Source organism: Passer domesticus, chromosome 29, assembly GCF_036417665.1.
Source record: "Passer domesticus isolate bPasDom1 chromosome 29, bPasDom1.hap1, whole genome shotgun sequence".
Taxonomy (NCBI): Eukaryota; Metazoa; Chordata; class Aves; order Passeriformes; family Passeridae; genus Passer; species Passer domesticus.
Window position 1 is genome coordinate 4,827,741 of NC_087502.1, and position 14,946 is coordinate 4,842,686.

At 51.4% G+C, this 14,946-nt stretch overlaps 1 protein-coding gene across 2 annotated transcripts; it reads left to right on the forward strand.

Annotated features, from left to right (window-relative positions):
* Positions 1-7,732: 7,732 nt before the first annotated feature.
* Positions 7,733-14,630, forward strand: LOC135287352 (uncharacterized). 2 transcript variants are annotated; one of them, XM_064400706.1, is made up of 16 exons: positions 7,733-7,770; positions 7,873-7,990; positions 8,290-8,364; positions 8,690-8,794; positions 9,175-9,340; positions 10,474-10,571; positions 10,667-10,816; positions 10,985-11,136; positions 11,429-11,573; positions 11,696-11,845; positions 11,989-12,165; positions 13,054-13,209; positions 13,594-13,695; positions 13,956-14,058; positions 14,201-14,260; positions 14,340-14,630. In XM_064400706.1, exons 1-16 carry the CDS (start codon positions 7,748-7,750, stop codon positions 14,474-14,476), a joined length of 1,917 nt encoding a protein of 638 aa, XP_064256776.1. In that variant the 5' UTR covers positions 7,733-7,747; the 3' UTR covers positions 14,477-14,630. The 2 variants fall into 2 exon arrangements, with proteins under 2 accessions (XP_064256776.1, XP_064256775.1); XM_064400705.1 differs by lacking the exon at positions 7,733-7,770 and having other exon boundaries at positions 7,815-7,990.
* The last annotated feature ends 316 nt before the right edge of the window (positions 14,631-14,946 follow it).

The following is a 14,946-nucleotide window of genomic DNA, read 5'->3' on the forward strand; positions in this document are numbered from 1 at the left end:
GCTATCTCTCAAAGGAAATACAAGAGATGCACAAACTAGGGGCTAAGGTAGAAGGGCATAAGTGGCTTTTACCAGATGGTAGAGAAATGCTATCTAAAAGTAATGTTAAAAGAATAATTCCCCAGTTACATTCATGAACTCATTGGGGAACACAAGCACTAAGTGACCACTTTTTAAAGTTTTTTGGGTGTATAAGAATATTTGATATAGCAAAACAGAAGACACAAGGATGCATTATTTGCCAGAAAATTAACAAGAAGACATGTAGACAGACCTCGCAGGGAGGGAGAAAAACTGCCTACAGGCCTTTTGAAAAGATACAAGTGGATTTTACCAAACTACTGAGAGTGGGAAGATACAAGTATTTGTTAGTAATAGTAGGCCAAATAGCTCATTGGGTAGAGACCCACCCTGCAGCACAAACAACAGCACATTTTGTTACAAAGATTATTTCAGAAGAAATAATTCCATGATTTGGGATGATTAGAGTGAGTGATTTGGATCAGGGTTCCCACTTTACCTCAAAAGTGTTAAAAGTAATGAAAGCTCTAGGGATCTCTTGGGAATATTATACCCCTTGGCACCCTCAGAGTTTGGGGAGAGTCGAAAGAATGAACCAGACCCTAAAGCATCAGCCAGCAAAACTAATGATTGAAAAAAAACTATCTTGGATTAAGCATTAATCCAATATTTATCGAGTATTTACCATTGGTGTAGTTAAATATTTGAACAATGCCAAACTCAGAGAATGGGATCTCCCCATACAAGATGTTATATGGGATGCCATATTCTCAAGAGATGTCGGGAGATAAAATAACCTGTATTGAAAAGGACTGTAATTGCTATCCCTTTGTAAGCACTGAATGCAACTATTGGAAGGAGAGGTGGTGTTATCATTGTCACAGGGGTTATCCTCCAAGTGGGTTGTGTCCAGAGTGTAAACACATTGAACAGATTTTAACTGATTAAAAAAAAAAAAAAAAAAAAGACTACAGTAAGGAACATGAAAACTAGATTCTTATGAGTGGTGGATGTTGTGGAAATACGGATTGAGAGGGGGACTATCAAGTGAGGCAAATATTAAAAATATTGAGCATTGCAAACGTAATCGAGTCCTTTGTGGATCCGAGCCAGCCAAAGCAAAGAACTGGGAAGTATTTAAGAAACGGCACGAAATGCAGGAAAGCTCACACAGAACCCCTGAAGAATATCCTTGCTGCTGAGAAGATGGCACCCCTCACTGCTGGGAGCACCCTGGGAGGCCAAGGAGGAAGAGGGACAATAAAACTGTGGGGCCTTCTGGTACTGTTGGGTCTTCCAGGGAATGAGAAACCAATCCCTGCTTGAAGTGCTACCAAAATGTAAAGTATGGCTGGACCATGGCCCGAGCACACACTCATATTAATGCAGGATGTGATGGGCCAGGACAACTTGAAACCTGTACAACAGGAGAGAAGATTTACTGGGTAGCAACAGATTCAGGAATGGGAGGATGGGCACCTGGAAACTATCAATTTTGTCACCAGGGAGAACCATTCTTCTGTTTCCCCAAAGGTGGAATGTGGGGACACTCAGATAAAGGGGGAATACAAGATAAATTCAAGGAAGAGTTAGTGAAAGACATCACAAAGAATTTAGGGGAAATTCAAACCCAAAAAGAACAAGAGCAGGAAGTGACCTGTATAAAAAAATTAAGAAAAGACTCAGGGATTGGGACCTCCCCACGTTAGGAAAAAAATTTGTTTATTGATCTGATGCAAAAAGTAGTTAAGGAATTAAATGTGACTAACTGTTGGGTTGGTGGGGATCCCAGATGACTGAGCAATGGCCATGGAGGGGAGAAGGGGTTGGACCTGATCAGTTGATATTATGGAACACGACACTAAGATTTAATGAAATTCAACCTCAGGGTAAATATTGACTCATGAAGCAGTAGGCATAATTTGTATTTCTAGGAAAGGAAACAATCGTACTACGTATGTAGGACATACCTCCTGCAAGTTGATATATACCACCAACTCCACCTTTACAACCTGGAGGCCAAAACCACCAACAGGTTATTGCTCCATCAATTGCACCAGTGGAACTGTTTGCTGGAAAAGTGTAACACATGCTAATCCTTTTGAGGAGGTAAAAGATCTTAAGGGATATTGGGAAAATCAGGGGCAGAAGGCTGAAAATTGGAAAGCTTCAAATGGATTACTTTGGATATGTGGTAAAAGGGCATATGATGAATTATCAAAGCGACAGAGAGGTACCTGTACAATTGCAATTATACAACCTGTATTCTTTTTATTACCAAAGAGCAGAGGTGAATATTTAGGACGACCTCTTTAGGAAACTCTGCACAGAAGAAAACAAACTGAAATAGGAGGAAAACAGACCTGGAAAAATGAAGAATGGGCTTCCCAATGGATCACAGATTACTGTGATCCTGCCTCCTGGGCTCAGCACAGCAGCTGGGGTTATAGAACCCCTATTTATATTAGATTACAGGCCAGTGTAGAAATTACTTTTAATCAAACATCAGAGGCATTGAAACTTGCAGCTAGACAACTAAGCCAGACCACATCAGCAGTATATCAGAATAGGCTAGCCCCAGATTACTTATGAGCTGAAGAAAGGGGGCTTTGTGGAAAATTTAGTACATCTGAGTGCTGTTTAGAGATTGATGACAATGGAGAGGCTGTTACAAATTTGGCAGACAAAATTAAGCAAGTTGCACATGTTCCAGTGCAAAAATGGAATTCCATATTAACTGACAATTGGAGGAATCATTTGTTTGAAGGAGCCTGGTGGAAAAAGTTGGGGTTCATGTTGCTTTCTTCTGCATTAGGCCTATTGTTTATACCATGTATGATTCCATGCTTTATTAGGCTAATGCATTCAGTGATCCAGGGAATGCAGATTTCAGCAATGCTCATAAACCCTAAAATAACAGGCACAGGAGAAAAAACTCTCTCCCTTATGATAGGCAAGGCCAAAGCAGAACCAAAACACACTGCAACCCAAACAGTATAAACTCAATTTGAAGCAAAGACATGAATCAATAACATAAAGGGGAGGGATTGTGAAAAATATTTTTGTGATTCCTGTCAATCGGCAATGGAATCAGCAAATGCTTCCAATGGAATCAGCAAATGCTCCCAGGCGTGGCACGAAGGAGGAGGATGATGCAGTTTTGTCCGCTGGTCTGCAGACAGAACTGGGGACTCTGTCCTCACGGGAGAGTCGTTGAGTCCTTGGTTTGTTTGTCCAAATTAGACACAAGGAAAGGTTCTGAAACTTTCTGACCCAATAACCAAATAAAGCATCAAAATCAATGAAGTATAAAGAGTAAAATAGATGAGGTAGCAAGAAGACTGATGCTTAGAATAAAATAGAGGATGTTGTGGTAAAGCTAACAAAGCAACTAAATGCTTAGGTATAATAAAAAGCTTGATGCACTTGACAAAATCATGTAGCAGACACCAGTGTAAAGCCTCCCTCCAGATGACCACAAGAAGGACAGGAAGCCAGGGACCACCTGGAAAGATTATGAAATTGCTGCTCCCAGCTTATTGATATTTGCTGATTTGGACTAACCGAGCACATTGGAAAATGTTTTGTAGGCTTAAAACAGTATATATACTTTACTGAACTTGTAAGTGGTGTGTGCTGTGAGAGGAGCGGTGACTCCCCGACCACCCAGCGCTGCTTGCTTTAAAATAAAAGACATAAAAAATAAAATCCGGATTGACTATTGAAATTTTATATCAATTCGAGCGCGGCTCCCAGGTGTCCCAGGGTCCCCTTCTCCAGCATCCCCCCACCCCAGGCACTCAGCGCTTCCCCCGCTCCCCGACAATACTTTCAGCCTCGGGGCCCGGGCCCCACTCATCTCCCGGCTCCACCGCCCCTCCAGCCTGCCGGAGCTCCCCCAGCTCTGCTATCGCCCCTCTCCCCACGCCGGGGCTCCCGCCTTTCATCCCCGCCTCTCCCGGGGATCCCCAAACCCGTGGCCCGCCCGCCGGCACCGGCCGAGCGCCACGTGGGCCCCGCAAAATCCCCCCGGGCCATTCACGGCTCAGCTCTGCACTCCGGCCACATCCAAAAATGTCCCCTCATCATAGGAAGAAAAAATACCGCTCCCAGCAAAACCGAAATATATTTGGGACGTGACTCCGGATTCCGCGAGACCCAAACCCCTCCAACCTCCCTCCTTTCGCCCCCAAAAATCCCTCCCGTGAAATAAATGGGCAGGAGATCTTTCTCCCTTTTAATGCCTTTATTAAGATTAATCAGCTCAGGTGGGGAGAAATTGACGGGTTGCGCCCTCGCCGCTGTTGCTCCCAGGCGTGGCACGAAGGAGGAGGATGATGCAGTTTTGTCCGCTGGTCTGCAGACAGAACTGGGGACTCTGTCCTCATGGGAGAGTCGTTGAGTCCTTGGTTTGTTTGTTTAGAAACCCGGGGGGTCTCTTTAATCAGTTTCTTTTCAGGTTAGGGTGAGAAATAAAAAGGTCCAAGCAGGCGCGGGACCACGCTCCCATCCTTAGACGTCACTTACGTCACTTGTTGGCTCGTGATTTTAGGGGTTTTTCTTATAAAAACTGTAAAACTGTAAAAACCCAAGGTGCACTGCATTTCTTATTTGCATACTGGCTCCGATGTCACTCCTATTTTCTTTACCTCGGAGGGGTCTGTCCTGGCAAGTGGCCAGCATCAGGGAAACAATCAGTTAATCACCGGCTATTAACAGGTATTCGAAGAGCTTTTCTTCGGCAGTGAAACCAAAGGAGTCTGACCCGGTCTGGCTTGTTTTTTTTAACTCTGAAACTTAAAAAAAATACAACTTTCTATTCATAACATCCCGGAGCTGCTGTGATTGGCTCGGGGCGAGCTTCCCCTCCGCGCTCACCCGCGGCACGCAGGGCAATGCGATGCTGCCGGGGCCAGCCGAGCTGCGGGCTCAGCGGGCTCGCCGTGGAGCCCCGCAATGCTCCTGCCACTGCTGCTCCTCCTCGGGCCGCTCCTCTTCGTGCTCCTCGCCTTCCTGCTCCTCCCTTTCCCCTCTCCCTGCCCTTCCTCCCGCTCCTCCTCCGCTCCCGCCCCGGACCCGCCTTCCGCACCCGCTCTGCCCCACGGCCGCAGCAGCACCGGCTCCTGGACAGGTTCTGAGACACCTCCTTGGGGAGGAATCCTTCCTCTTCAAACAGGAGCATCAGGACTGGTTCAGAGAGTTCCCATATTCTGGCCTTAGCCTGTGACTTATAGGAAGAAAAAGAAGAATTACAACATCCATCAGAGGCATATCATAATCTGACAGGGTATACTATGATATGCTAGCTAGGTTATATGTAAATGTTTAAATTGTGGAAAAAATTCATATTGTAGTTCAAAAAAACAGACTCTCATTGCATGAAATGTCAAGCACCACATCTAGCCCCTATCCAGACAGAACTCAAAAGTACTGAAATAATAACTTTGCTTTGTAGATGGGAATTATTAGTGCCTGTTGAATGGGAGATACCTGAGGAACAGTGGGAAAGAGTTAAGGAATGTCAAAAATTATTTGCCTGCAAATTAGGAAAAAGGAAGTGACAAGGGAAAAAGAGGGCAAGACCGGGTTGGCCGCTGTACTTGCCACCAAGAAGATCAAATACACCTGCAATGGCTTGCTGCCAGTTTTCAGCTCCCTTTTTCTACCTATGTCAAGGTCAGAAATGAAGGCACTTGAGACGATAGTTCATGTTCAGACTCAGGTGTTTATTATTTCTTATCAATGTGACAGCCTCACAGCCATGAGTTCTGCAGTCTTTCATTAGCAAGGCACAAAATGGCTCACTATCTCTTGTTACAAGGTCTTTTAAGGCTAAACTATCCAATTAAGAAATGACACCTAAATTATTTTCCCTTTTAACCCAATAACTAATCCCTCAAAGCCCACAGTGTGGACTTTTCTGTCTAATTACAAAAGACCACCCAAACGCATGGAGAAGAAGGAAGAAGAAGGTAAAGAACAACCTGTCTCCACCCTAAAACCTCCATCTTGCTTGGTATCTAAAGGGTGTTTCCAAAATAGCAGGTGTGCTCTTGGCTAAGTGCCAAGATGCACCCAGCTGTAAATCTTTGCTTTCTTGTCTTTGTCTCCTCTTGTCCTTTATTAAACTTTGAATGTTTTACAGGAGAGTGAACCTTGTTTCTCACGCAGGGACATCCTGGGGGCATGTGGGGGTGTCTGAACACAGGGCTCTGGGGCATGCTGAAGGGCACCAGGGATGTGCGGAGGGGACAGGAGGGCAAAGGGTGCCTGGAAGTCCTTTGGGAGCACTTTGTGTGCCCAGGACTGAGCTGTGCCCATGCCCCCAGGGACAGCCAGAGCCTCCCTGCCCAGGTCCCTGGCCCGTTGCTGGGGGCAGGTTCCATGTCAATGGTTACCCGGATCCATTTCTGGGGGTAGGTGCTGTGTCACAGGGGAGCCCTTTGTGACACCCCACTGCTGCCCCTGTGGTCAGTGTCCAGCTGGACAGAGAGAGAACAGGATAGTTTGGGAATACAGAGCTGGCCAGGAGCCTCTATACACAAGCTCCAGAGTTTCCCTGCTTCTTCAGCAGCCCCGTGGTGCTGAGGATTTTCCCAAACGATTCTATTTCCCCTTTCTCCGCTACCAGACTTTTCTTTTCTATCAAAGCATGGAGAGGAAAGCCCCGAGCCAGCCCAGGGTGGCCTGGGAGGAGGACGGGGGTCCCCAGGAAAGCAGCTCCCCAGTGGAGCCCTACGAGGTGACAATGGTGCAGCCCCTGCATACGGGTGAGTGAGAGGCCCTGCTGGGCTGGGCAGGGCTGGGAGCCCAGCCTGTTTCCCTGGCTCACAGCAGCCCAGGGCTGGCTGTGATGCCTCAGGCTGAGGCTGCTCAGGGCTGAATGCCAGCCCCAGCACAATCTCTGCCAAGGAGGGAGTGAGCAGAGGGGCCCCAACTCCTGCTCCAGGGTGAGGCCAGTGAGCAGCGGCGGGGCCGGCAGCAGGCAGGGATGCCATGAGGCCCTGCACCTTTGCTGCCCCTCTGCCAGTGCATTCCTCAGCCCAAGGCTCTGGGGCTTTCCCCTCCGTGCTGTGCTCCAGCATGGCAGCTCCTCTGCTGGGCACCCTCCAGCCAGGATCCGCCTGGGAAGGCTGTGCCAGCAGAAGAGGCACAGGCCTGGGTGGAGGGCAGATCTTCCCCTGCTCTCTGCCATTGCCAGATTCTCTGCAGCCCTTCCTTCTCTCTGTCAGGTGCCGCTGGGTTAGCTGTTTGTGAGGAGGAGCAGGAAGCCATGGCATTCATCCAGACCTTTACCAGGCTCTCTTGCCCGGTAAATGCAGTCCATGGGCTGGTGGCTGTGCCCTGTACTCCCCCGGGGCTCTGGTCCTGCTGGCCATGTGTCCCCTCTCAGACGCCCCATGGTCTCTCTGTCCTTTGCTGCCAGATGCAGGATGACAAGCTGCAGTTCCTGGAGAGCATCCGCAGCCTGTGCAGGAGCGCCACGAACCGTGGCTCGTTAGCAGGCCTGGAGTGCTTCTGCCGCAGACATGAGCTGGCAGAGAAGATCGAGGTGAGGGCACACCTGGGGAGCCCCAGCACCCTGTGAGAGCCGTGCTTGTGCAGGGTGAGGAGCTGGTGGCACTGGGTGCTGGCAGCTGCCAAGTCCCAGCCCAGCTGTGCTCCACAGGCGCTGCTGAGCGAGGAGCCCCAGAAGCAGATGCGCACAGAGCTGCAGCTGCTTGCCATGCTGGCCATCACCCAACTGAGGTACCTGCTTGTGCCTCTGTGGGACGCTCTGTGTCCACCTGCACAAGGCCCTGAGATGCTGCTGCCATCACCAGTATCCAACTGGAACCTCTCTCACTGCAGCTCTGTGCTGCCCGAGCTGCTGGACAACACACAGCTGATCAGCTCCTGCTTTCGGAGGGTTCTTCTTCTTCCTCCAGAAGAGGAAATGACGGGCCTGGAGGCTTCCTTCTATACTCAGGTAAGTGCTGGGTGAGCTGCAGGAACCCCAGGCCCTCTGGGCTGCTCTTGGCCACCCCATGCTGCCTCATGATCAGAGATCCAAGGCACAGCAGGCTCTTGCTTTGCTTTCCCACCCTCATCCTTCCATCCCCTTCCCAGGGCTCGGCCATGTCCAGCATCACAGACTAGTGCATGCAGGACACTGCCTGTCCCTGGATCTCCCAGGCAGTGAGGGCATCCTGCCCTGGGAATTCTGATCAGTCTCCAGGGTGGGAGGGACAGCAGAATCCCTGCCATCACTCTCTGTCTTCCCTGCAGACCGTGGAGGCCATGGACATCATGCTGAAGGCTGTGGTGCTCAAATCTTGCGAGGTGCCACAGGACATCTTGGAGGTCTGGCCTGTGCAGAGAGTGGGGGTCTGGGCACTGTTCCTTACCCTGGGGGGGTTGCCCACTCCTGGCTGGGTGGTCCTCAGCCCAGTTGTGAGCAGGCAGAGCACACTGCAGGGAGGGCGCTGCCCTGCCCTGGGGCTCAGCTGGAGTACAGGGGCTGCAGAGAGTGGCACCTGCCTGGCCACAAGGTTGGCCCGAGGCTGAGCTCGAGGTGAAAGGAAGCCTTGAAGGCTGGTAGGAGTCCAGCCCAGGAGGAGAGACCCACACTGCTCCCACAGGAGCTGCTGTCTGCTCCCAGGGCTCACCTAAGCCTCTCTGTGCCCAGGTGCTGCTCACCTTCACCAGCTCTGAGAGAGCCGTTGTGCAGGAGAGGGCCTTGCAGAGGATTTGCAGCCTGAGCCATTGGCTGGCCAGCTGTTCCACTCTGGAGGTGAGGAGCAGGCACCTCCAGCCATGTCCCTGTCCCCATGGCCAGTAGAGCTGCAGCTCCGAGGTGCCTTCAAGGCCAGCCTGGGCTCAGGCTCTGAGCTGAAAGGTCTTGGTCCCTCCATTTCCCCTGGGCTTCCCAGCCAGGAGCCGGCTCTGCCCCAGCCCTCTGTCGGATGGGACTGCCCAAGGAGCAGGGAGGGAGCTCTCCCTGCTGGGGCTGCTGTCCAGTGATTCTCTGAGATGGGGCCTGCAGGGCCTTACCAAGCTCTCAGCCACCTCCAGCCTGGGATACACTGTGTGGGTCAGGCTTTTGGCCTCAGCTGCTCTTCTTCAGCCATTCTTCTTCTTCAGCCATTCTGCTCTTCTGCCTGCCTCCCCCAGACTGGTCAAAATGAGGAAAGAGATGATGCCTGTGCACAGATCCAGATCCCAGTCCTTGGGAAGGTGTTTGGACATCTCATCCTCATGGCATTTGAGGAAGAAAAGACCAACCATGTGGCTCTGGATGCTCTCTACGCCCTCCTCAATTTCATCTCTCAGCAGCAACGTAAGAGAAGCTGTGCTGGCTGCATCCCCCTGCACAGTGACACCCCCTGATCTATCTGCTGGTCTTCCCTGGCATTTTGATGGACCCTTGTGCCTGGTGCAGGTGCCACCATGTCCCCAGCACTGCTATCATCTCTATTCCTTCCCCACATTCTCTGTCCCAAGTTCTTGATGGTCCTGTGCAGCTGAGCTGCTCGTCCACACAGGACTCAGCCCCATTCCGCCCATTCCCCAGGTGCCCCGGAGAGCTTGTGTCCTTCCCTGCCACACGCCAGCCCCACGGGCCCTTCCCCCTGACCAGTACTGCAGCCACAGTGTAGCTGGGGGCTGCATGCAGAGCTCCAGGGGCTCGCAGCCTCCTGGGCCAGCAGCACTGGCTGGAGACACTGGAGGAAGGCTGCCCCTTACACCCGTGCACCACCTCCTGCTGCAGCCAACTCCTCCCCAGCAATTCCCAGTTCCCAAACTCTGTCAGGATGTGCTGGTTTTCAGCTTTTTTTTTCTTCTGTTGAGATCAAGACTGAAGGTACTTGAGACGATAGTTCATGTTTAGACTCATTTAAGACTTGTGTTTAACTTGTCAATGTTCCAGTCTCACAGGCAGTGACTTCTGTAGTCTTTCATTAACAAGACAAACAATGGCGATCTCTTGTTACAAGGTCTTTTAAGGCTAAAATATCTAATTAAGAAATGACACCTAAATTATTTTCTCTTTCAAGCTAATAACTAATCACTTGAATTCCGCAATGCGGACTTTTCTGTCCACTTACAAAATACTACTCAAACTTATGAAGGAGAAGGAAGAAGGTCAAGAAGAACAACCTGCCTCTGCCCTAAAACTTCTATCTTGCCCTATATATATTTCTGTATTCTAAAACCTTAAACTCTGAAGTTTTCTAGTCTGTGATATTACACATTTCTAATTAACTATACACCTGTAATCCCAGTGCTATCAATTAATTTTGGAAGTCTTTTTCACGCCTCAGGTTAGATGTAGTGCTCTCCTGGGGGTCAGAGTCTGTTAGCACAGAAAGTCTAAAATTCTTAGCATCCAGAAGTCCAGCAAGGATGTGGTTGGCTTGCTGGCACAGCAGCTGTGTCTCACTGATGTGTCCAAGTTTCCCCACTCCTCAGGTGTGACACTGCCAGAGGACAATGCACAGCTCCAAGCACACTGGGAAGATGGGATCAGCTCCTCACTTCATTATCCCAATGCCAAGGACTTCATCGAGGTACCGAGAGCTCCCCTTGCTGGGACTCTTGTCCACAGCATTTGTGTAAGCAAAGGGGCCCAGAATCAGCAGGGTTCCTTTCCCTCCTGCCACAGGCTGTTGGAAAATACCTGGGACCTTCTGAGAGGACACACATCATCCTCTCAACCATTACGATGTTCCGCTACTCATCTCCCTGCAATCATCAGGTGGCTCTCAGCATGCTGGAGGTGATTGGGAGAGACCCTGACTGGTGGCTGACGGATGTAAGTGGCCTGTGTCTGGATTGCCCTGCCATGTTGGCTTCCTGCCTCCCTCCATCCCTCCCAAACCCAGATGTTTTGGGCACCTGGAGCCGCCCTGAGGCAGCAGAGAGGGATGGGAAGGGCAGCTCGGCTCCAGCGGCAGCACCATCCTCACCCGTGTCCCTCCAGGTGCCAAAAATCGTGAGCCACATCTACCACACTGGGTTGGTCACAGACATCCAAGTCCAGCACAGCCTCCACTGCCTGCTTCTCTTGGTGGCTGACAGGAGTCCTGTGCAGGTGGTCACAACACTGCTGCAGATCGCCCCACGAGGAGATAGGTACTGGTGCCAAAAGCCCCTGTGGGGAGAGGGACCCTGAGACCCTCTGGCTGGCAAACCCAAGAACACTGCAGGACCCCACCAAGGAGCCAGGACCCCCATCCAGCACGCTTTCCAGCCCTGATGGGGGTCATTCAGGCCTGCAGCAGCCAAAGCTGGCTGGGCCTGCCAGAGCTAGCCCAGAGCCAGCACGCTGCTCCTCAGGCATCTCCTGCCTGCCTGGGCAGGATCCCCAGGCAGCCCACATCTGCAGCGCTGGGCCAGGCCCTGCTGACAGTGCTCTGCCTTGCAGGAATGCCCTCAGTTTGTGGGAGGTGATGTTCTCGGTGCCCCAGATGGTAGAGAAGGTCTTGAAGGAGCTTCGTGTCCAACTCCAGGACCTGAAGAATGGCATTTTCCGCACCTTTCCTGAAAACGACTGCCTCTCTTACTTGGCTGTGCGTGAGCAGCAAAAGCTCTGGTGCCCTTGTCCTCAGCTGTGGGGGAAGCAGAAGCTGTGCCAGAGGAGCCCTGCTGGCTTTGCCAGGGGCAAAGTTGCTCACTGCAGGGTTTCTTTCAGCTGCTGGCCTCCGAAGATGTGCAAGAGGAGGAATTCGCTTCATTGTACAAAACCTGCAGGTTTCTGCTGTATTCAGCCAACAGCACAGACAGAGAGATAACCTCCCTGCTGCTCAGGGCCCTCATCACACTGTCCAACAGAGAGGACAGGGTGAGCAGGGTGCTGTCAGGGGCACACACGGGGAAGCCAGGCTTTGAACCCTGGGCTGGGAGTCAGGACAAGGGCTCACGGCTCCAAACAGCCTCCCTGACTGGCAGGGCCTGCTCACCAAATGGAAACTGTCTTTCCTGCAGGCGAGAAAAATGAAGGTGCTGCTGCCAGACCTGATGAACCTGTTGCGGCAGAACTGCACGTCTCTGGTGATGATGGCCCTGATGGTCCTCCAGAACATGATGAAGTGCTTGAAGAGGACCGAAGCCAGTTCCATTGCTGCAGATGTGGCGAGGATACTCTGGTACCACTTTGATGAGGTGAGGCCAATGTGAGCCCGAGCCCTGAGAGGGGCACTGGGCTGTGACAGCAGCACTCGGGGCAGGCTCCACTCCCCTGGGCTCTCCCGGCATGGATTCTGCTTCTCCCCACTCTGCAATCTGGCCCCCGAGCATCGCCCCTCACCTCAGCTGCTGTCACACCCTGCTGAGAAGGATGAAAGTTTGACAAGAAAGTCTCACAGATATGGATGCTTGGCAGAAAGATTTCTGAATGTAGAACTTGAGAATGAAATAGGGATGGAAGCAAGTTTTGATACAGAAGAAAAGAATTGCCCAGCCACTCCTACTGGATAACTAAGAAGGCAAAGGGTATGTTAGTTAGAAGGGGGTTTTTATCACTTAGAGCAAAGGATAAACCCACCTCAAACACGAAGATGTTTTTACCAAGCAGAAAGATAGCACAGGCAAACAAGACTGCCAACGTCGCAAGCAGAAAAAAGGTCTCAAAATTTTCCACTGCAAGAAAACTGGAAAACAACTTCTAACTTAAACTGTAACATACTAACTTTTAGTGATTGGGGAATAATAACACGAATATGGTAATTATAGTAGTTATGATGGGCTATAGGTAAAAGTTAAGCTATAGATTGGTTCTTCTGTATTAAGATGCTATTAAGCAAAGAAAAGTATATAATGCAATGTAACCAAAATTAAAGGGTCTTCAGGCTTGCCTACAGCTGGAGCTGACAGCTGTAGGCACAGGCTCTGTCGCCCACGACCCTGCACTGCTGTAACATCTTGGATACAATAAACAGCATTTTGAAGAGCCTCCTGCAGTCCCACATCTCTCCTTCAGGCTCTTGCTACACCCCTCATTATGGGTGGCAGCTGCTGTTTCCCAAGCTCACCTCTCCTTGTTCCTTCCAGGAGGAAAGCTGGGTGCGGGAGAGCTGCATCAGCTCCTTCAGAGACCTGGTGAGGACAGTGGTGGGGAAGGAGAAGAAGTGGATGAAGAACTTCGTGCACACTGTCCTGGCCCCGCTCATCCTTCGCATGAACGACGAGGCCCCCAAAGTGGGCCAGGTACTGATGTCAAGGCTGAGCAGTGACACAGAGAGGGGTGGCTGACATTCCCTGGAGCTCCGGGGCACTGGGCAGCCCCCCCAGCACAGACCCTGGGAAGGGTCCCTGCAGAATCAGTGCAGCAGGGCTGGACAAGCTGGCATGGCCATTCCCAACCCCTGCCCTGCCTACTGCAGCAGGGCTCAGCCCCAGCCCAGCACCACCAAGGTGTGGGATGTGTGCTGTGTGGTCCCCAAAGGTGTTGGAGAGCAGGGATTTGAGCCTCTATCCCTGCACCTAGGGGCCATTCCCAGATGCTTTGGCAGGGGCGTGTCCCAGCTCCCTCAAGGCAGAGGCACCTTTTCCAGGCCCTGGAGCCATGTCCCAGCTTCTGCTGTTCCACAGGCCTCCAGGAATGCTCTCCTTGCCATCGCAGAGCTCCTCAAGTGGAAGGAGATGAAGCATGTGGTGAAGACATGGCAGACCTGGAAGATGGCTGAGTGCTTGGTGAGGATGCACCCCAGGGACTGTGCCAGGCCATGAGCTCTGCAGCTGGGCCTAGGCAAGAGACCCCACAGCCTGGAAGTGCATCCTTGTTCCTGGCTCAAGAACAGGGCTCTTCTCCAGGCTCATCTCCAGGCCCATCTCCCCTTCCTGCACCCAGTGGGAGGGAACAGGGCTCTTGGTGATGGAGGTGCTGGCAGGAGGGGCTGCTCCAGCCACCTGGAGGGTATGTGCCAATGCTCACACCTCTATGGTCTCTCCAGATGAAAAAGGACAGCAGCAGGGCTGAGCAGTACCTTCTTCAGAGCCTGAAGTACCTGAAGGACCCTCAGGAATGCGTGCGAGACTCGACTATCAGGTTCATTGGTAAGCCCCAGCCCAGGCTGCCACTTTGGGCAGCTCCTGTCTGCCCCAGCCCTTGCCCAGTGTCACATCCAGGCTACTGGTGGGCCCTGGCTGCTGGGAGCATGCTGGGGAACAGCAGGGGCTGACAGAGCTCTGTGCCCAGGGACCATCATGCGGCATGTCAAGGACCAAAGCACGGAGGTGCCTGCTCTGATTGTCAGAGGTGAGTGGGGAGCGAGGGCTGGGAGACTGGGGGTTCTCTGCAAACACAGGAACTCAGCTCGGCTCTGTTTTGGTCACAGAACTTCAGGCCTTGGAGAAAGATGGCTGTGAATTCATCTGTTGCCTGGCAGCTCAGACCAGCTTGATCCTGAGCAGGCTGAGGGAGCAGCAATCACCAGCAGGGTCCCGATGCTCTCTGTGGTGCTGGCACCGCTGAGCTGGGGGCCTCTTGTGTCCAGAGTGGCACATTCAGGCAAGACTGAGCAGGAACACCCTCCCGCTGATTCACAAGGTGCAGAAAGGACTGCTGACTTCCTGAGGTTCTTCTCAGAGAAGGCTCTGGGTGTGGTTAGATCCAGGCTTGGTCAGCACTTCGTCAACACAGGCATCATTGAGCCTGGACATCACATTGTTCTGAGGATTATGGTTGGCAAACCAACTATAGCTGTAAATAGTTTATTTGTAAATAAAGTTAGATTTGTGTTTAAATAATAGCTTGTCAATTTCCTTCTAAGACAAGCTGACCCATCTGGTTCATCAAGGAAAGCCAGTAAAAAATCCCAAAAGACTGGGATTCCAGCAAGGATTTGCAGACTACCTCTGGCAGGATCCTTCAGGACAAACTGTCCAGCCCCAGCTGGATAAACCTGCCATGTGATGGGTGACAATGGGCACAAGGCTTGAGCA